This window comes from Haplochromis burtoni, unplaced genomic scaffold, assembly GCF_018398535.1.
Source record: "Haplochromis burtoni strain Fernald_Lab_line unplaced genomic scaffold, NCSU_Asbu1 Contig_26, whole genome shotgun sequence".
Taxonomy (NCBI): domain Eukaryota; kingdom Metazoa; phylum Chordata; class Actinopteri; order Cichliformes; family Cichlidae; genus Haplochromis; species Haplochromis burtoni.
The window spans coordinates 3,450,283-3,472,520 of NW_024582387.1; the positions used below are offsets into that span (position 1 = coordinate 3,450,283).

At 38.8% G+C, this 22,238-nt stretch overlaps 3 protein-coding genes across 17 annotated transcripts in view; 2 read left to right on the forward strand and 1 right to left on the reverse strand.

The window, feature by feature from the left end:
* nav1b (neuron navigator 1b) overlaps positions 1–20,969 on the reverse strand; it is a 99,765-nt gene extending 78,796 nt beyond the window's left edge. For 6 of the 14 annotated variants that reach the window (XM_042219018.1, XM_042219016.1, XM_042219015.1 and 3 more), the window contains exon 1: positions 5,290–6,933. The gene's annotated coding sequence lies outside the window, so the exon portion shown is untranslated. Of the gene's footprint in view, positions 1–5,289; positions 6,935–7,797; positions 8,361–19,812; positions 19,900–20,710 lie in introns of those variants that run through there. The other 8 variants (XM_005917963.3, XM_042219017.1, XM_005917960.3 and 5 more) reach the window with 6 other exon arrangements.
* csrp1b (cysteine and glycine-rich protein 1b) lies at positions 10,660–14,948 on the forward strand. The gene is made up of 6 exons (XM_005917969.2): positions 10,660–10,780; positions 11,642–11,751; positions 12,202–12,370; positions 12,628–12,757; positions 12,851–12,944; positions 13,465–14,948. The coding sequence occupies exons 2-6, from the start codon at positions 11,643–11,645 to the stop codon at positions 13,539–13,541; spliced, it is 579 nt and encodes a 192-aa protein (XP_005918031.1). The 5' UTR covers positions 10,660–10,780; position 11,642; the 3' UTR covers positions 13,542–14,948.
* LOC102296233 (troponin I, slow skeletal muscle) lies at positions 16,025–20,712 on the forward strand. Of its 2 annotated transcripts, XM_042219024.1 has the most exons (9): positions 16,025–17,530; positions 18,754–18,786; positions 18,971–18,977; positions 19,097–19,138; positions 19,229–19,360; positions 19,492–19,581; positions 19,756–19,932; positions 20,141–20,256; positions 20,302–20,712. In XM_042219024.1, exons 2-8 carry the CDS (start codon positions 18,773–18,775, stop codon positions 20,243–20,245), a joined length of 567 nt encoding a protein of 188 aa, XP_042074958.1. In that variant the 5' UTR covers positions 16,025–17,530; positions 18,754–18,772; the 3' UTR covers positions 20,246–20,256; positions 20,302–20,712. The 2 variants fall into 2 exon arrangements, with proteins under 2 accessions (XP_042074958.1, XP_005918032.1); XM_005917970.3 differs by having other exon boundaries at positions 20,141–20,712.
* Positions 20,970–22,238: the final 1,269 nt, after the last annotated feature.

The window sequence follows — 22,238 nt, forward strand, 5'->3', positions numbered from 1 at the left end:
AATTTAAAGCAAATTTGTACTTTAGGTTAAAAATGTTTAAATATCACTATAAAAGATCAGATCAGCCGGGTTGAAGAGCAGAGATCTCCCTAAGCAAAGAGCAAAAAGAGTGTGTTTGTGTTTTTATAGACATTATTGAATCTTACCTGATCTGTTAAAGCCAATATTCATTGGAGACATGGTCTAAACAGCAGCAATGTTAACATTGGTGTCTTTTGAGGTTTTCCTCAGGCAACGTTTGAATTAAATGTTAACAGCTTACAAAATAAGGAAATGGTGATTGTGAGCACTTGGAATGTTTAGCCTTTGTAGCATACTTGACAACCCTGAGACCTCAGAATAGGTGACATTCAAAAAAAAAGGGGGGGGGGCGGGGGGGGTTTACAGCTGTGTGAAACCCTCCCGAGGGATTAATAAAGTTTTATTTAATCTAATCTAATCTAATAACTTTAATCTCAGCCAAACCGATTTACTCACGAACAAATAAAACACTGAAAAACGGCAAATAATAACATTTTTACGTTATCTAAGTGACTTATATATCATGTTTAACCTGAGTAGCGAAAGACCGCGGGGGGTTGAAAACGATGTGCCCGGAGTTTGCTGTTCTCGTCGGCTCAGATATTTGAAGTTTACGCCTGAAAATATGTTAAAAGTTTATTTTGCAACCCAGAAAGAGTAATAAGAGTAATATTAAAACTAAGTAGCTGCAGTAGTAGTAGCCATTGTTGGAAACTGGAATTGGCTGGGCCAATCTGGGATATGGTTTTTCAATTTTGTTGTCCGGGTGGAAAATCGGGAGAAATTCGGGAGAATGGTGGCTCCGGGAGATTTTCGGGAGGGGCACTGAAATTCGGGATTCTCCCGGAAAAATCGGGGTTGGCATGTATGGCCTAGTGGCCATACAATCAGCTTGTTACCACATCATGTTGCCTCTTTGACATAAATGATTTAATTTATCTGAATTGCAACAAACAAAAGTATACACAGCCCTGAAGGATTATGAGCAGTGCGGTATGTTCAGCTGTGAAATCCCTTAAGCGCAGTAAAACAACCTGCTGCTGTAGTTATGCAGCTGTTATGCAACTGACACGGTTGTTTGAGGTGAACAGAAACTCCTATAGAAAAATGAAAACGCTTGCCCCTGCATGCTGCAGCACTGTGATGAGTCTAAGTGTGGGCAGTTGTCTGTGATGGTTCAACAGCCTTGTGAACTGGGTTATTAGAACAGGTAGGAGGGGAAATGTGGATCAAAAATATACTTTAATCATGGACCAAATTCCAGCAACACCCAAAATAGAAACAGTGATTCAGATCATGCATAAGAAAGTAAGACATGATTTGTTACTTTCATCTTCCAGGCTGCCTGAGGTTAAAAGATTTACAAGTTTCTTTTCTTTATCCACATTCTGCTGAAACTATATGATTGATGACTGACTGACTACACTGAACTAACTTACACCATACCATGTACAATAAAGCAGATAGTTTGCCAGTGACAGTCTTTAGTTTGCAGACATTTATTTTACATGGTCAAACTCAAAATCACCAAAGTCCTTCTTTCACTTGCCACAGTCAAAGTCACATCTGATATGACCGACTGAGCATCTGCTCATGCCATTCCCGAAAGCTGTCACCACAATCAGCTTGTCACAATAGCCAGCAGTAAAATGAAAGGCAGAGTAAAGCCAGGGCTTTCGTTTCCTTTCTCTTGACACAAACTTGAAAATTGTACCGTACAACAAGGTGCTTCACTATGATACATGTATGGTAGTTGTCATTCATTTAAGAATTCGCTTAACTACAACACACCTTTAGCCAGAAAGGAATAAACTGCTTACAACAGTTTACAAAGTTGCAGTGAAAACTGTGTACATTAACACTGGTGAACAAAAACTCATGGAAATTTTAACCCTCTTAATCTTGCAGTGTTATCAGTCCAGATTAAAACAAGGCTGAGCTTTCCTCCTAGTAGGGTCTTAACATAATCCTAGCTGAAGCCTGTCAAGTCAGCAAACTGACCTTTTCCACAAACAGCTAAGGTTTCCACGTGAAACACAAAAAAATAGTGAAACAGTAGTGCTTTTGTTATACAGTTCTCTCTTATAATGCATTGTCCCAGTGCTACTGCACATGTGGGGTTCAGGGTTTGTGTTCTTTTCCCAGAAACTGGTGATACTGTTTAACTTAAAACACAGTCCATTGCTTCAGCCACATACCTGCCAGCAGGAGACCTCCACAGCTGCCAGATGTTCAACACAGTTCACACATCCAGCAATGTGGCATCCTGTGAATGCTTAATAAAGAATTTGAACCTCCCTAGGTTAATATGCATACTGTTTTCACTAACAGTACACCAAAAATGCTCTTCCATCAGAATCTGCTCAGCTGAGCAGATACTGATGGAAGAATAGGGGAAGAATGGGGGGCAACTGCGCTGAAATGTCAGCGTGCCTGCAACATGTCACTCAGCAGCTGACAACAGCGACATAAATTGTAACCAGAAGACTTAAAACTGAGGCGCTGCTCTTCCTGGAGGTTTTCTTAGTCAAAACAATCATTTGTTTATTTTTATATGTGTACACTTTAACAAAAAGCAATTAGAATGAGTCATGACATGCATTAATCTTTCCTCCACGCCATTTACATAAAAATGATCCAGAAAAACCGTATGTGAGTGCACAGCTCAGCCTGACATTGTCACCCAGAAGCAGCCCACGATTGCCATCTTTGGCATGCTTCCCCTGGCAGCCATCACTGACCCTGCATACACAACATAAAGCTAGAACATGCACAAAATGGGAGAAGTCACCCCTTGTCATGTCTGAGCTCTGACAAAGGTTTATTCTGAACACCCATTATTATATAACAGCTTTATAGGGAACACATAAAATATGTATCAAGTTTTCCGAAGCCGGCATACATGTCATTTTCGGTTAGCCAAGGTGGAACATGTCTGCTACTGGAGCGTGTCTGCGGACGAGATTTTCCAAACCCCACGCACGCACACACACACACACACACACACACACACACACACACACACAGAACACAATCACACACACACAGAGGATTCAGGACGCTCTGAGACGTGGCATTTACAAGAAGGGAAAATAAATAAATAAATCTCCCTTTGAACATCATGGTCTCCAGCATTTGAAAACATCCCATCATAACGTCATTGTGCATGCGTGTGTTGTTACATCACAACTGTCGTTGTTATTGATGGTATTTGTAACTCAAAATGAGCTATTTTACTGTTCAGTAGCTCACTGACCAGAATGCCTACACTGCTACTTCTTTTGACAGGATGATGAAAAGGAAACTACAAAGCATCTGCAAATGCAGCAGGTCTGAAAGTCTTGTACATGATGGGTACTCCCGGGAAGAGGCTAAAATATCAGAATCAGAATCAGAATTCAAAATGGGGGTTTATTGCCAGATGTTGAGGTTTACAACATTAGGAAATTGCTGCGGTGCTTCAGTGCAAACAATAAGAATGAAAGTGCTATGTAGAAAGAAAGATATGTGCATGAGATATACATGAGATATATACATGAGAATAAGACTTATGAGTGCTACGTAGAAAATATGCCCTTAGCTACATTTTATAAAAATCACCATAATAAATGTCTCACCGGAGAAGACTGTTTCTGTGTTGTGTCATGATAATCCAGCAACTCTGAAATTAGTTAAGTTCACGTTGCATACATGATAGATCTGTTTTATTTAGAATGACATCACCCACCATTAGTGTTATAGTGTTATGCCAAGCCCCATGTATGGACTCCCTTTGTAGAATTGAATTACTTTATGGTTTGCACTGTATGCATTAGTGCATGCTCACGTTGAATGGCACTTCAGTTCTGTTTAGTACAGACCAGCATGTGTCTGCGGAAAAGCACTACCAAGTACCAAATTGAAAAAAGAAAAAAAAAAAAAAGTGCTGATAGAGCATGCTTTGTCAGATTTTTTTCTTGGTTTTTTTTATCCCTCTAAACATCACATTGATGTTACACAGATAGGCACATTCTTACCAGACAGCAGTTTGACTCCCAGTAATTTCAGGATTCATAATCCTCATCGTATTCTTGCCCAACTAATGTTATTCCCATAATGTTAGCAATCTAACACTTTACACTAAGATACTGAAGCTTACCTTCTAAACATCAGCATAGTGGAAGTGCCAGCATGCACACAGTACGTTAGCATGATGAGTGCAGCATGTAGCTTACACAACCACCTCACAGAGTCTCCAGGAATTTCTTTGTTTTCCACTGCATTGTGGAGGAGTTTTTCTATATCATTTGGGAAACCATTAAACATCTGAGAAGTTGTTTGTTTGCTTGTTTTTGTTTTAATCTGCCATTGAAACTGTAGCTGAGTTTTGGCCATTCGGAGATGAAAAGCTGTAAACAGTTATAAAGATATTTTCTTTCAGTTGGATTACTGGTCAATGAAAAGAACTCAATGAGCTCAGTGCAATAAACTCAATATTTGAATTTATATCAGCCTCTCAAAGAAATATCTTGAATTTTGGGCTGCTAAATACTCTGCTGAATCTAGGCCTATTGGCATTGAAGCAGCCATTAAAATCACAACATATTAGCACACGGACTTGATAAAATGATACATTTCATTATTTTTCCCTCCTTAAAACTAAAACTCTTTAAATTTCAAAGGAAGTCTTGTCTTCCAGCACTGAAACAAGAGCTCATATTGATTCAGTCTTTGATGAGGACATCAAAAACCAAATCACGAATAATCACAGGCTACTGGAGCTCAGTGTAAACTTAGTAGATTAGCAGTGATATGGATGAGCCTGACGCAGAAGTAGCCTCCAGCACAAACAGTTATGAGTCAGCAGTATATCCCAGACATTTGCTAGGCATATGACTCCCTGTACAAGGCACGGACAATAAAAATCTTTGCAGGAATTAGTTGAGCTGTTTGACTGTGTCCTATTCCCCCCAGGCTCTTTTTCTTTTTTGTCATACACATGATAGAAATCTATCCACAGGACACTGCTGTTAAAGGACTGTGTGTGCCGATTCCTCGCATGCTCAACAAATACTACATCAAAATGCACTTATGGTAGTAGAATCATTCAACTGAGATGTTTAGAGAGAACAGGAAATAAAAAGCTAGTATTAACTAAATGATTTCAAGTCCAGTTTAATTCAAAATAATTTAACAGGTAGCATATTTCTTGCTAGTCTATTTTTATTATAAAGGATTATTAAACAGACATTGTTTTCTCTATTTATTAAGCAAGAAACCCAAACTTACCTATAATTGACGCTGACAAAACTTAATGAAATGCTAACAAGCTCAGAACATGTGGATGCTGAGTGATGAGCAATATCTCCAGACCTCCATCAGTCCATCCTCGTTACAGCCCATGTGCTCAAAGTCCTGTGGAAGTCTACTGTCCGGTATGCAAATACCCAGAACACCAAAGAAGCAGCTTCCAGCTCTGAAGCATCTCAGCCTCTGTCCGATGCCTGGATCAAAGTGGGACTGCTCTCTTCCCGCTTGCATAACAATACTCTAGACACATCCTCAGCTGCTGCTGGTGCCTGTGGATGGGACTACTTAGCTACCAGGCGATCTCTCTCTGACTTGCAAATGGACCTGGCACCGTTCCAGTCCAAGTCTTTCTGAACAAAAGTGCTGAGCTTAAACTGGGTCATATACCTGGTGAAACGCTCATAAAACAGCCTCATACTCTGCACTTAGTAATCTCTGGCGCTTTCTGTCACTGCATAGCTTGGCGGGTTGCGTATGCATCTTTTCTGCCTGGCGCTCAATGTCCTGAGTCACAGCTAGAGCCAGTGAACTGGACTAATTTGAATTGTCAATGCATGTTTGTAGTTGGCTGCCTACGGGGCACAGGCAGCACGACCCCTACTGAGAATCTGGGCCAAAGGAAGCCGGCTCAGAGGTGTCAGCTCAGGAAAAAAAAGAATGACAGGAGCGATGATATGGTGACAGCATGGGTTCACACATTTTTTTCCTCATAATATTTGAGGCTGGGATCACAAACTGTGACTAAGACACCCCTCTCTGTGTGGTACAACCAAATATTAGAAAGCGAGTCATATGATCAGCTTACAAGGTTGAATATGTGCAGGCTAAGGACATGTAGTGGAATATAACTAAAATTAACCTGTGCTGAAAGCAATGAAACTACACACTTCAAACGGGTGTGAAGACAGAGGGCAACGAGTGATTTGATGGTGGGGTACGCCATAATTCTCGCACATTTGAGAAAATTGCCTGCCCTTGAAGTTAAATCGCTCCGCAGGATGACTTAAGTTCACAAGGGGAGATTATAGACTGTGGCAGTTTAGAAATTAGACCCCTATGTCCTCTGTGTCTGAGTCTTAAACAGGAGATAAGTGAGGATTACAGTCAAAGATGTGCACTGGCTGGACGCAGAAATTTTCAGAAAACTGTAATTAATCCTCACGCTGCACAGATACTCCACACGTTTGCTGTCTGACCTTGAGAGATGCAAATTACTATCTACATTATAAGATCCCTCGCACAGGGCTGAACGTAGTCACAGCTTAATTAAAGGTGGCAAGATAAACAATCAGTAGTATTACAAGCAGGTACAAACATCTCAAGTGAACTGCAATGATAAAAAAAGTCCTTCATCGTCTTATTAACTGTGCACTTCACACTCTGATGCTTGCATGTGCTGCGTCAGATAATAAGCCTTGTCACCTTTTGCATCAGCACACAGCACATATAACACAGACAGAAAAACGGGTGTGTCTCAAACATAAGCTCTGCCCATATGTGACCTCTGCTGGCTAATTCATGTAGCTACATCTCTACGCCTCTCATTATGGCCACAGTGCGTGCTGCAAAGCAGGACTTTGCAATGGATTCAGTAAAACATCAAACTGCTGCTCCCTGAATCAGACAGAGAGGATTGTTCAGTGCTGAAATCCTGCCAAAAATCCCTCTAAACACAATTATCTCATTCCCACCCCACCCTAAATGCATCCAATGTTTTTGCTGAACAAATCACGGTTATATTTTTCCATCCTAAACTGCTCTAATGACATTAGACAAAACATTGCAAACACTTTTGGTTACTTGTGTTTGAAAAGCTAATTTTGCTTTCTCACACAAAATAATAGAGATTCAGAATGGAGGGAGAACAGGTTTACTGCTAAAAAGTTCAAATTCAATACACTTTTCAATGTGCCGAAAAGGGCGCCTAGTGCAACCAATGACTTTTGCATCAGTCTGATCCTTAAATGCAATATTTAAGGAAGTTAATCAGAAAATTACTAAACAATATTGTTTATTATTTCCTTTTCTTTTTTTAATGTCTTTTTCCTTTTTCTCTGTTTGATTAAATGGTGTGGAAAAGGTCAGCAAAAAGTAAAAACTTGCCATAAAAATTTATAAAGGTGAAGGTAACATATTAAAGCGCTTGTTTAAACTAAAGATATAAGGTGAAATAAAACCAGAAAGTACTCTCATTAGAGAAGCTCAGCTGTGTAAATTTGGGGCATTTTGCTTATAAAATGACAGATTACTTTTATAGATTCCTCAACTAAACAGTTTAATCTTAAGTAGTGAAATGAAAACAAACACAAAAACAACCAGTGAAAAATTGGAAAAAATTAGGCTACATGAGGTTGTTTTGGCAGAAGTAACACATGACAACATGAACCAAACTATGAATATCAATCAGTTGAATACGAAACACTGCTGTATACCCAGCCAAACACACCAACACAACACAAACACATTCTCAGTGTGAAGTCAGCTCACCTCTTCCTCCTCACCTGATAACTGGCAAAGCTTCTCCAAGAAATGTTGCCAAAAGCAAGATCATTAGCAAAGAAGTGCTGGATTTAAGTCAGGTGTTTTGTTTTGTTTTTAAAATAGGACCAAATTCCTCCATGAGACTTCAAGAGCAATCACTGCTCCTCCACACACTGATGGATGGACCACAGCCCAGCTCCGTCACTGCCTCTTATCATGCTTTCCCTCTCAGTCTGTGCTCTTCCTCTGGATTAATCCATTGAGTAGCTGTCACTCCACCCCTCTCTTCCTCTTGTTTCCCTCTCTGTCATGAGCCTAATCACATGTACACATACTCTACAACTAGCCAAGGCGGATGTCCACAGAGCAGAAACAGAGGGCTAGTGTTAGCCAATGGCAGGCTATAAATAGGCTTCTTGAGTTCATCATTGTCTCTTCGTATGATGGTGAAGAGCCTGGAGGGCTTAGAGGGAGGGAGAAAGGCACAGCATCACTATCTGCTGGCTTTTACTTCTCTCCTTGCATCGGCTGTAATCTCCATATCAGTTTCACTTCTCCTTATCTGTCTCTTTCATAGGGAGATATCTGAACCTAGCATCAATCATGTTTACGAATGAACGACAAAGCAAAAGATTAAAAAAATAATCCAAAATACAAGAAACTGTGACTCTGTGCTATGATTTACTGAATAGTGGGATGATTTATATCATACCATGCATCAATCTCTTCCATCTGAAAGGTCATGCGTGCATTTTTTTTTCCACCAAGAAGGGGAATGCCTTCTACAATTGTTGAATGTCACAGTGCACAAGATCAGCAGCAAAATGTCAGCAATTGTTCTTAAACCAGAAGCAGGTAAATGCACATGCCACGATATGCAAAGCTGCTAGTCTGCCTTAATAGACGTACAGACATGTTTAGCTTCAGTTCTTTTTCACATGTCTGTTGCTTTTATGAAATTTTATATTTCAACAAACAAGATCAGCTTTCAGCTGGCTGAATGTTTAAATATAGCGTGATTAAGTTAATTCATTTCAGTTCAGCTAGTTTTTGATAATAACATATTTTATGCCAGTGGTACAAAAGGAGATAATAATAATAAAATAACAGAAACAAAATAATCAAACACACTGGTATCAGCACTGGTTCAAAATGTCCCATTGGATTCCTAAACATACATTATGGGCAAAAGTATTGTACCACAGCTCTTAATTTTTAAATTAAAGTGTTTTCAGTCTTAAATCAAGCAGACTGCCATCACAGACGTTTGTGAAATAATAGGTTGCTGTAAAGAATCAAATTTGAGCATGGCATTGTAATAGGATGTCACTTTCCTCCTAGGTTTTACACGATGAGCTGTAAGTGGTATTATTGCAAAGTGGGAGCATTTAGGAACCACAGGAAAGTGGGGATTCCAAGTTCTGAGACGCATAGTGCATAAAAGTCTCCAACGCTCTGCTGACTCAACAGCAGAATTCTAAACATCCTCTGGCATTAACATCAGCACAAGAACTGTGCACCAGTAGCTTCATGGCCAAGGAGCTCCTGTAGGTGTAATGTGTCGGTGGCCCAGTACTTTTGTCCATATAGTGTACATGTGAAATAAATGCAAATCGAGAGAAATATCTAAACTACTGCCCACAAAGTTGCATCAATCACTTAAACTCAATGATGTCTTTGAAGAAAGTACTGAAGGAAAAAGAACGTTGCATCTCTTTAGTAAAACACCTTGTAAGGAAACAGTACAAACTTTATCCTTTATTCATGCTTATCTGAGAGAAGGAATGTGTGCAAGCACTACAAAAACTGGGATGTGCACATTTCCCATTTAGACAAACACAAATGACTTTCTCCCTGAAGAATAATAGTAATGCTCTTATCTAAAGTCAGAACCAAAACAGTTAGAGCTGCTCTCAGCTGCAACATGGCAGACAAATGGATTTCATTTTTTTATTTGCAAAAAAAAAAAAAAAAAAAAAGGTTCATAAATATTTCTAATGGGTTTCTTTATTCCTGCCAAATCACACAGCTAAATGAAAAGTTCTGCTGCTCTTTTGTGCTATTTAATTGTTGGTTTCTCAAGTGCAATCTTACTTCTATGGTTACAAAGAAGGTAAACCTAAAACATATATTTTTTGTCACTGGGACTTGTGGAGGATGTACTTTATATCTTGCTTAGTTTTCTCAGAATTTTATTCAGTCTTTTTATATTCTAATGATTTTCTTTGCTTATGTAACGTACTTCGAAATACATTGTTTGAAAAAAAAAAAAAAAAAAAAGCATTTCCATTGCCCTGCCTTTCTTCCTCTTGTTCTTCTTTCAGGTGCTCCCTTTAGGGGTCAACAACAGCTCATCTGCTTCCATCTCACTCTATCCTCAGGACCATCTTCTGTCACACCACCCCTCTGCATTTCCTCCATCACCACATTCATCCTTCTATGAGGTCTTAATCATTCTCTCTTGCCTGGCAGCTCCATATTCAACATCCTTTACCCAGAATACCTACTATTCCTCCTCTGCACATGTGCAAACAATATAAGCCCTGTCTCTCTGTTGCTTTGACCATGTGTGTGTGTGTTTAAAAATAAGTCATTAAATGATGTTTATCTAATATTTACATCAGTTTTCAATTCTCAAAGCTCTCAAAATTCAACCTTTTACCTCTTCTTACCACTTGGGACAACGAGTGTGCAAACTTACAAGTTGCAGACATTTAGTAATTTGATTCAAGAACACAATATAAAACACATGCCACAACAGTGAATCTTCATTCCTTCTCTCTCCCATCTCTCGATAACTACTCATTATCTTCCTCCTCCTCTTCCTCCCTGCATCTCTCTCCCTCCGTGTCTTTTTGTCACAGCTCCTCCCTCACTTCAACATGGGCCTCCCTCTGTTTCTCTGCTAACAAGTGTCTCTTCTCAGCTCAGCTGTCTCACTGTTTCATCAAACACCCACTGAGAGGAGCGTCGTTTTGACTTGTTACGGGTAAGATAAATCTGAATAATTTTTTATATCTCAGCACTTAATCATACAATTTCACGCTGCAGCACAAATTTGTCTTTACTTTGTGCAAGCAATAAATGCACGATGGAAGTTTTACTTGAAATTGAAATGTTTGGGGTTTTTTTGTTTTTTTTAAATTGGGAGTAAATATAATAACGTAAAAGAAGCACGGTAGACATACAATTTAGAAATAGTCAAGAGGCTTTTCCTGAGCATCAGTAGCACTGGCATCCAATAAGAAATAACTGCTGTTTAATACCTAAAAATACCTTCAAACAAACTTTCATTTTTTGAGACAATTTTATGTGTGATTAGAAATAATTAACTATACATAAAAAAAAACAAAAAAAACAATGTTGGATCATCAAAAGTTGTTAACAATGCTGTTGTGACTACAAAACAAATTAAAAGTACATTATTTGATTTCTCTGTGTATGACAGCACGAGCCAGGCATATCTGAAATGCTACATAGTGTGTTTGCCATTAAAATGCTTTGAATTTTTGAAACCCAGAGCGATATTGATGTGGTGTTTATACAGAGCCTCACGTCATTTTATCTGAGTAAGCTAGTTTAGTGCTATCTAAAAAATGCAAGATACTTTGCATTTTACAATAAGGTCTGAACAGCCCTTCTGTTATCCACTCAACCCAGCAGGCTTAAACTGGAAAACAGAAGAAAGAGCAATATATCAGAGAAAACTGGTGCTTCTCCTTTTATAGGAATTGTTGTATCTAGCCTCAAGTGCTGCAGAAGGCCTCTGTCTACTGACAAAGAATGATCTGAACATTATATATACAATGGATGAGAAATATACATAAGCAGCTCTCCTGTGTGTTTGCAGAATGCCTTTAGGGGGAGGAAATAAGTGTGGCTGCTGCCAGAAACCTGTCTACTTTGCTGAGGAAGTGCAGTGTGAGGGAAAGAGCTGGCATAAATCCTGTTTCCTGTGCAGTAAGTATTGAGAACTTAAGGTAATCCGAATCATTTGATCAACAACTTCTTTAAATCATAAGAAGTGCCCGGCGGGAATGCAGAGTATTTGGCATCACAGGAGTAAAGTGAGCATCCACAGCTTTTCACTAAGACATCTCAGTCCTTATTTGGATCCACTGCAAACATGTGACAAATACTTGGGCTTCCTTTTATGGCGAAGGAAGGTACACACACTCAGTCTCAAACACTGAGCAGTATTTATCTGAGACTGCCACTGTGGTTTACACCATTCCCTTCTGTCACACAGACTTTGTGGGTATGCCACAGCTAAACATCTGTTTTTAAAAAAAATGGCAGCTTGTGGTGGGTGACTGCTTTTGAAAGATAAGCTCGTGCTGTAGATGCTTGAGAACTAACGAAAGAAAACTATGTGTATATTTGTTTTTCTCCCTTTATCTCCGTTTTAAGTGGTGTGTAAGAAAAACTTGGACAGCACAACTGTGGCTGTTCATGTGGATGAGATCTACTGCAAATCCTGCTATGGCAAGAAATATGGGCCAAAAGGCTATGGCTATGGAGGTGGAGCTGGCACGCTGAGTATGGATACGGGAGAGGGTCTTGGAATCAAGCCTGAAGTGTGAGAAAAACATCACTTCCTCCTTTCTTTAACTGCTGAAACATTCAGATATATAACAAAGAACTCTATAATCAAAACAAAGACTAATATTTTATTTGTGTTTGATTTACCACATGATATAATAAAACACACCAAACCTCTTCAGGTTCTGTATTTAAAGCTTAAATGACAGATGAGTACGAGGAAAGAAATACATTGAAATTCTTTTTCTTAATTCCATATGAAAAGCTTTTTTTTTCCCCCCCCCCCAATGGCAGACAAGCTCCTCATCGCCCTACAAATAACCCCAACTCCTCCAAGTTTGCCCAGAAAGCAGGAGGCTCAGACGTGTGTCCACGCTGTGGGAAAACAGTGTATGCAGCAGAGAAGGTTATTGGGGGAGGCAATGTAAGAAAGAGAAAAGCTGCAGTCGCAATGTGCAGTCCTGTTTCAAAATAAAAGTAGATGACGATTTAAAACATTTCTTCCATGTCTCTTCAGTCATGGCATAAGAGCTGTTTTCGCTGTGCCAAATGTGGAAAAGGACTGGAGTCCACAACCCTTGCTGATAGAGATGGAGAGATCTACTGTAAAGGTTTGTGTATAAAAGTATTATATAAAAGACAAAAATATCCCCTGGTTCACACTGATTAAATATAGAAAATGTCATTTTTATCTTGTGTAATAAGTGTATAGTACATTTATATTATATTACCATATTTCAATTACCAAATAAAGACATAAACTGACATGTCAGTTTATAACTGACAAAATAATAAAGCATATTAAACACTTCCCATCTCTCTGTTCAAAGTCACTAATATGTTTTCCCACACATTCCTTCCGTCTTCCATCAGAAAGCACTAACACGTTTATGCATTGCAAAATGGTCCACTATAGGCCTTTCTCAGTTCTAAGATCTAAAAAAACTTCTAAGTGCATTCGTAGTAAACCCTTGACAAACAGCAATAAAATTATAATTTCCCGGTATATAGTTAATATTTTATATGGTTAAATGTTGATATCCTTGTCAAGCTCATAATTCCAGCATTAGTTCTATATTCTATACACAAATTATGCACAGGATTTCTCATTCATTTTAATTTCCTTTACAGGTTGCTATGCAAAGAACTTTGGTCCAAAGGGTTTTGGCTTTGGTCAGGGTGCAGGCGCTCTTGCTCATTCCCAGTAAAGCCTGAAGCCTTAGCTCACCTGGGACTGACATCTGGTGGGCTCCGATATCACAGCTTCTGGGATCTCTCAGTCAACATGAAGCTTATTTCACTCTGCCCTTTCACTTTAGCTACAGGCAATGAAAAATGAAAGAAGCACACATCAGCAGCTCTTTGAAAATATTCACCAAGCAAAGTCTGCTCCTTACTTGATGTTGCATTAGACTCCAGTGTATACAACCCCAAGTCCAAAAAAGTTGGGATGTGTACGTGTTATAAATAAAGATGGACAGAAGTGATTTGCAAATCTCATAAATCTATATTTTATTCACAATGGAACACAGAAAAGGCATTACATGCTTAAAATGAGGTATTTTACTTTTTCATTTTGAATTTGCTGGCAGCAGCATCTTTCAAATAATTTGGGATCACGACAGCAAAGGAAGTGCAAACGTAAGACTAAAAAACACAAAGCAGTAGGACCAGAAATTCAACAATCTGGAAAACACTGCATCCACAAATTGATGATCAGCATTCTGAAATTTTACCAGAAAGTAATATACCATCATCAAAAGATTGAGAGAATCTGAAGAAATCTGTGTCCAAGGGACAAAAATGAAAATCAGTACTGGAATCATGTGATCATCAGTAAACTCATCGGGACGACATTAAATACATAACGGTCATAGATATCGCCTGCATGTACTCAGGAACACCTCTAGAAACCATCGTCTCTCAACACAGTTCACTGTGTCATCCACAAATGCAGGTTAAACCTCTATTATTAGTGCAAATACAGAGTTTACAGAAACAAGTTCCAGACTTGTATGGACCGTTAAAGGAAGACGAGTTGGTACACCGTGGTAAACACGGCCCTGTCACAACTTGCTTGGGACAAGGCTGTGACATGTTTTTGCTGTCAGATTCAAAATGACCACATTTTATTTTAAATTTGTACATTTTCTCAGTTTACACATTTGCTATGTTTTTTATTTTCTGTTGTGAATAAAATGTGAGTTTGAGATTTGCAAATCACTGCATTCTATTTACCTGATTACATTTGCTACATTGACATAAGTGTAGCAAACACATCTACAAATGTTACACTGACATCTAATTCTACTTTAGTAGAAACACAGTGTGCACTCACTGAGTAGTTAACAATTTGGCTTAAACAGCACTAGAACATGTACACAAAAGCAACTTGGCTTATCGAGTGCTAAATTTAAATAACATCTAAAAACAATAGACAACAAGAACAAAAGAAGAAATTATACACTGACAACTGTGAGAAAACAGTCTTAAATCATGCCTCAGTTACATTGGTGCTGAAGCTTTTCTTACTGCCGAATGTTATAATTAATATCTTAAGAAATGCATTTTTTGCTCTAACACAAAATAAATTTAATGGCAAAAGCAAACAGTAAGTTTGAAAGTTTTCCTTACTTGTCGTAGTGCAAAGTTTTTCATTGTTGTTTTTTTATCTGCTACTCAGATCTGATTAAATCAGCATGCATGTTTATGTGATCTCAAGTGTGCTTGACAATCTTTCTAAATGATCATCTAACTTAACAACATGCCAGTTGTTGTGGTGAACAACAGAGCCATAGTATTCAGCCCCATCTCTGGCTGCACCGAGGAGTTGGCACACTGGCCAAAGCGCTATGCAGCTGTGGTGGTGGTATTTGTACCACCACCACAAATGTGTGAGTCACATCGGCAACAAAACTACAGCAGAAAGTCACGCAAACATCAAGTGTTACAGGGAAAAGCGCAACTCTTTCATTTTGTTGATATGCTTACATAAATAAGCACTAGTCACCAGAATGTTATGGCTAATATTGTGTAGGCGATCCAGTTGCAGCTGAGGGTTTCCTGTGGTGTCTGCTATGGACTGAACTTATTCTCTCCTTCATTCTTTCTTGGCAGTCTGGTGGCAGTTGCAGTCCTGTTTCTTAAAACCAGTGTTGTGTTATGTGTTGTTTGGGAGTGCCATTGCCGTAGGGATTTGTGCCATTTTGGAACAATGTTTATGTGGGTGGTAACATTCAGATAAGAGTCAGTACTCAAGCTTTTTGAATCGACAGCATTATCAATCACACATCCCTCGTCTGTGATTTTAATGGTGCAGCAGTTTGGGTTAAATAGGAAAACCCCACAGATCCCCTTAAGCCAGTTTCTGTAGAAAGCAACAGAGTAGCACTCCATCACAATAAGATGCATTTTTCAATTATCAATAGGTCTGTCTTTAAATTTCTCCATATATTGAAGTAATGTTGGTGTGCTTGTTATACACTACCATATCACATTAAAAATACAAGAGCAAAGAAGGGAATGTGCTGTCATGTGACCACTCAGTGACAGGGCACTCAGTTCTATGTCATATCAGACTTTACAGAACAAGTACTGGCAGTTTATCCACATACAAAGTAATAAAACCTGAATCATTCCTGCATAGTCCATTTCACATCCTTGCTTCAAAAATAATAAATAAATAATAATAAGACACAGCTTGAATTATAACTGAAAGAGTACAAACACATTGTACTCTTGCTATAGTTTTGAAAAACTAAATGTTTTCCCAGCTTTCAGTCATCACTGGGTGACAGGCCTGGGCTGTCCCAAGTGCCAGTCTTGCCTTTTGATCTGCCCCTTTATAAAAGCAACACATCAAACAAATACAACCAGCAAGTTAAGAGTCTTCTGATTAAAGATGACTGTTTGTGTCCCATACTTGACAGAGCTTCAACATAGTTACTTTGTCAAATAACTGTTTGTGTTCCAGCAGTCAGGATGTCCACTGGACAGGCGCGTAGCCATTTGACTGACTATACTGCAAACTCATGGCAACCATCCTCTATCCTTTCTGGCTGCTGCAGTTTCTGATATTGACAGCATATATGGAAACAATATAGTGCCCCACTTCTGGTCACATGCGACCAACAGGTGGTGCCCGTTATCCAGCAGATCTAGGCTTTAGCAAATTTACAGCCACATGTTTTAGGCTCTGTGGATGGTTATATCTGGCTGTCTGTGTGAACTCTAGATCAAAGCTGCTGTATCAAATCAGGACTTTGTTAGGCTATTATGTACATGACTGACTTTCAAACTGGACTTTCATGTTTGTTGTACTAAGTGGAGAGCATGTCAGTAACACAAACATCGCCCAGACACAAATAATTTCATGGATTACTTTAAGGACTTACTGTCCTTGTGAGTGTGAACGAAGCACACAAATGTGTGTTCACAAAGACAGCCATATTCATCTGTGTTTTTATTTTGCTTGGAGCACACAAACCCCCAAATACAAAGCATGCACACAATTGCAGACCGAGACCCAGTATCAAAGAGTGGCAGCATCACACGGTGTTGCAATTTGTCTATGTTTAGTTGTGAGGCCGTGGCCAAATGAACACTGGAAACTGCATTCCTGTCTTAAAACCAAGGGCTTAATGTTGTCTGCAGCCATTATCCTAATCAGACCAATGGGGCCCTTCAGTCTCAAAGGGGACATGGCAAGTCTCCAGTATCTCTTTCAACAGCCACAGAAAACCTCAGAAAATCATCTGTACTAACAAGACAGACTGTAGGCTGCTTTATAGTTGATTTAACTGAGGTGATGAGGAGGTATACACAAAACTCTGACCAAATGTCAGAAGAAAACAATAAGTGATCCCGCCTAGAATTTTAAATAATTTACTTTTGTAAAAACAGACTAAAGATGAAAAATTTATTCAGAATGATGTTGTTTATGCCACTTTGCCACACATTAAAGTTCACACATATTATTATGAAGAATAGAAAAGCGGTGATCTGTCAACACAACACAAGCAGCACAGGCACGATTATCTTGAGACCACCCCCTCTTATGGTGTGTGTGTGTGTGTTTTTCTATTTAAGTCTTATTGTGATAGAGAGGAGGGCCAAAAGGGAGCTGGAGATAAATGTTTCACTGTTCTTCTCTCCATCACTTCGTCTTTGTCTGCATCCACAACATCAGCAAAGAAAGGTAATGGCATAGTCTTCCTGCTACACCGAATACTAGCCAGTGTAGTTTTCCCTGTTCTTTTTCACTTTGTAATATATTAATTTTCAATATATAATTTTATTACCAATATATAAACTGCTAGTATTTAAGAAAAGATCAAATTTTTTTTTTCCAGATAATACTTTGGTCTATTTCAGCAAATAGCAAAAAGTAATAATAACTTCTTTTTTTTAAAAAAAGACATGTATTACAGGTTACCTGAACCGAAGGTGACAACTCCTTTTTTTGGTTGAGTTTGATCAGTAGTCTGACATTCAAAGATTTAAAGTTCAATTACCTACAGGAAGAAAAGCAAATCATGATAGTTCTTTTCTTGTGCAAGAATTTAAAATTGTTTTTCATAAACCATAAAAATAACAAATATGTCAAACAGTAAATAACCTGAATAGCAGGAAATGTATTGCTCTTTTTAAAGCATTACAACAAAGCACTCCCAGTTGTTGATCTGCTAACACTGTTCAGTAGCTCAATAGAAACCTGTAATCTGCAACTAGATTCAGTTCACTCCCTTAAGCAAGAAAAGGCCAAACTGCTTACTTCAAGACAATAAATTATGAAGGGTGTCTGCTTGTTTTGTCTAATGTGGCTATAAGCTAAATATCTGCATGGCTATAAATTAAAACAACAAAGTACTGTAACACAATATGTTACACCATCGATGGAGAAAAAAAAGAATATATGTGTCATATAACTTGGTGAACATCAGTCATGCAGTTTAAGTCTGGGATGTTCTAAGATTTATAGAGCCAGTCTATATTTGTGTCTGGATGCTACAAAGCAGTGAGGGGGAAAGTGGGAAATAAATGCTATCAGGAGTGGCTGCCATGTCGAGGGCCTGGCATGCTTTTCCATGTCTGCCATCACTTCCCTTTCAGTGTTATCAGCACTGAGAGGCAACTAGATGATTTTATCCAGGATGCTCAATGAGCACAAAGTAACAATGTCTGATAAATTTAATTAAAAAAAAACAAAACAACATTGCTAGATAAAGTAAAGTTTTGTCATCCGTTATCAATTTCATGAATAACACTTGTCGTAAAGAATCTGGTATAACAGGCCTTGGGATATCTCTAATGTATACTTTAAGTCTTTTAACACTATACCATTGACTCGCCCACTGTGTCTTTAAGTGGTTCCCACTGTCAAGCACTTCAAAAACAAAAGGTTTTATTTTTGACTTCCAGGGGGAACTGAATAGTCACGATGCCTGAGAAAGCGTAAGTATATTGAGTTTCTATTATTATTTTAATTGCCGATTGAGTGGATCGTTTACAAACAGTAAATAGAATTTCAGTAGAAATATAATTTAAACATGGCAGGAGCAGTCAAGAATTACAATGAATTGAATTTCCTGTCATCAATAATAAAGCACTAATGTTGGCCTTCTGTTTCAACCAACAGACCAGAGGTAAGACTGAACTAAATATATTTACACTTACTAATGCTTCAAAAACAGCCACTTCAATCAGCATTACTGTAGACTAATAAAATGTCACAATATGATTAAAGAAACTGTGCTTTTTGCAGAGAAAATCTAAAATCTCAGCCTCTCGCAAACTCATGCTGAAGGTGAGTAATCTGCAGCATTTGGCACACAATAATATCTCACTCAGAAGGATCGATCAAATAATTACATTTACTTGGTGTCTCGTGTTTCAGAGCTTGATGGTAGCCAAGGCCAAGGAGGAACTGGAGCAGGAGATTGTAGAAAAAGACGAGCAAAAGGCAAAGTTTCTGGAGGAAAAAGCTCCTCCAATACGGACCGGTGGCCTCTCCTTAGCAGAGCTACGGGTACCATTTAACATTCATCATCATTTTGTTGCCACCCACAGACTAAAGTTACATGTGGTTACAGAAATTACACTGTCAAGAACTCAGCTATTCATCTCAGGACATTACGGGGAAATGATCTAACTTTGCAGATATTATGTGAGGAGCTGCATGCCAGAATAGATGTGGTGGACGAGGAGCGCTATGATATTGAAGCCAAGGTCTTGCATAACACCAGAGAGGTAAAAAACACAACTGTAGCAAAACTTAAAAAACAAAAAAAAACAAAAAAAACCCTAAAATAAATGTATATATCAACATCAAATAGATACATATATATCTGTATGTCACTTTATAATATCTTATTTTGGCTTCAGATAAAAGGTAAGGGGTTTATGTCAAATTATCACCTCTAGATCAAAGACCTGAACATCAAGGTATTGGACTTGCGAGGGAAGTTCAAGAGACCTAACCTGAGAAGGGTGAGGGTCTCTGCTGATGCCATCCTGCGCTCCCTACTGGGCTCTAAACACAAGGTCTCTTTGGATCTGCGAGCTAACCTAAAATCCGTCAAAAAGGAGGACACAGAAAAGGTGAAGTCATGAGAAAGAAAAGTAAAATATACAGACACAGCTACTGACAGGAGATGCTTTGGGCAAAAAAAGAAATTAATACAGATAATCATTTACTCCCCTTGTGCACAAGATGTGCACATCAGGTCTTCTGCTGATGTTCTCGCCAAGTATGAGTGGCAAACTGTGAAAAATCATATCTCTCATATGTATTCTGTGTGTGCTGCAGGAGAAGACAGCGGAGGTGAGTGACTGGAGGAAGAATGTGGAGGCCATGTCAGGCATGGAGGGCCGCAAGAAAATGTTTGATGCTGCAAAAGGCCAAAACCAGTAAAACAGCTGGCGAACAAACAGCTGGCTAACAAACAGCTGGCTAACAAACAGCTGGCTAACAAACAGCTGGCTTTCATCTAATCACCATCACTTGCATACCAAAGATTTCTGAGCACAAAGCATAAGGGATGCTTGGTGACTTCACATATTCAAGTCGTTTAAATACTCAGGATCTTTCCTCAACACTGAAATAAACACAGCATCTCTATTCTCATCGTCCCTGAGTCATCTTGTTTCGAAGAAGTGTTCAGTGATTTCTCTGTTTCTTGTTTATTTGTGTAAGACACAGAAGAATATCCTTTGTAATAAAATAGCCTAAATGAAACTTTACTTCAAAAGCACACAGATTTAGTTCTGTACAGCTGCACACGCGAAACAAAATTACCTGCCAAGAGATAAACGTGCTCAACAGTACAGCAACTGGAAATTTGCAGGCTAAGGAAGCATACAAAGTGCACATACTTACTGTAAGTTTGGTAAGTGAACCAGCAAAGAATAAACCCTGCGGGAAGAATCAGTCTGCCATGAAGACTCCAGGACAGGAAACTCCAGTTTTAGCTAACTCGAGGATGAAAAACAGAGAAGAATCACAGAAGCAATGGAAAAACACCACGGTCTTAAAAACGCATCTGTCCAACATGACTGGACTTTTTGTGGACGATGAAAACGCCACACGAACCTGGAACTGGAGCTAAACACTGGGCTGGGGACCAGTAGTTTAAATAGACCGCGTCATTGCAGTCTGCGCATGCTCCGTGTAGCCAAAAAAAAAAGAAGAAAAAAAGAAAACCACCGCCGTTTATTGAGCAGTGAATTTTGCACATGTCCCTGCATAGGTCAATAGACTAGACACCACGTTGTCATTTGCCGACACTAGCCAAGTGTGCTTGTAAGTTCTGGGACCACACCCATCTCTGAAAATATGTTTATCGACTCGATGTGAAATATATGACGACGTGGATGACTGAGAACCTTCACAGACGAAATACCTTTTTCACGGTATTGCAAATTTCTTTTTAGTCTTGGACAACTTCTAACTAAAATGCCCACCAAGCAAGTTTTCACAAGTCAGAAGAATATAGTCTCCTTTCAGTCTCACTTCTCTCAGAAAGAAGGAATATGTTTCCAAAATGAAAAGCAGAGAAAATTGTTTTCCCCTGCATGCATCAGGAAAAGAAAAGGGGGGTTCATGTGGGTTGTAACCCTCGGGTAATAGACCTACTTAAAACAGCTGAAGTTGTTGTTGACCCAACCTGTGCACGGAACCTTTCACCTGTAACCTCTTAACCATCATTTTCATGTGAGCTGGTGCACTGAGTGGTGACCAGTGTGTGACAGTCACTTTTCTTTCTTTATATTTCCGACATATAAAGAAACATAATAAACGGTAGTTTCTGCTGTTGGATTGGATCTAATAAGGGGGGAAGTTTGGTATTTTGCTAAATTGCCCCCCATTAGTTACTGATGACCAAGGATGCTCAAAATAATTCCTAAAGATTGCAAACTGGTGCTCTGGTCCATATCAGCAAATTTTGGTTATACCACACGGTGGCAGTATTTGCTTATGACTTCACTTCAAACAACGAGAATAATTGTGGGTTCGGTAATGAATGCATCGAGTAAACGTTCAGATGAAAAAGCTATCAATTAAGTGAAAGTTGCAGTGATAGCCGGTGGTACAGTAAGAAAAACAAAACGTGCTGGAGTTGAGAGTCTGTGTGTCGTGGAATTAAAGGGAATTTTATAAGTGGAATTACGAGGAATAAACCTAAAGGCTTATCTGTGTTGTTTTAGTCGTCGACTCAGGTGCCAGAAAGGCGGGGTTTTTCAGCAATAAAGTCAAGAAGAGAAGGTGTGACTTGACGGCTTTTGATCCATTCCGCTAAAAAAATATTTAGAAAGTAATATGACGTCTAAAAGGAGGAAAAACAAGTTTGATTTCAAAAACGAATAAAGCCTAACATGGCTTACGAACATCTGTTTTACATACTATA

What these genes read in the sequence shown, in the direction of transcription:
- csrp1b (XM_005917969.2), top strand. Translation starts at nt 11,643, where the DNA reads ATGCCTTTAGGGGGAGGAAATAAGTGTGGCTGCTGCCAGAAACCTGTC. An exon ending in TAAATCCTGTTTCCTGTGCA is followed by an intron (nt 11,752 to 12,201) that starts GTAAGTATTGAG and finishes CTCCGTTTTAAG; the next exon opens with TGGTGTGTAAGAAAAACTTG. An exon ending in CTTGGAATCAAGCCTGAAGT is followed by an intron (nt 12,371 to 12,627) that starts GTGAGAAAAACA and finishes CCCCAATGGCAG; the next exon opens with ACAAGCTCCTCATCGCCCTA.
- LOC102296233 (XM_005917970.3), top strand. An exon ending in TCTCCTTAGCAGAGCTACGG is followed by an intron (nt 19,361 to 19,491) that starts GTACCATTTAAC and finishes CTAACTTTGCAG; the next exon opens with ATATTATGTGAGGAGCTGCA. An exon ending in TCTTGCATAACACCAGAGAG is followed by an intron (nt 19,582 to 19,755) that starts GTAAAAAACACA and finishes TATCACCTCTAG; the next exon opens with ATCAAAGACCTGAACATCAA.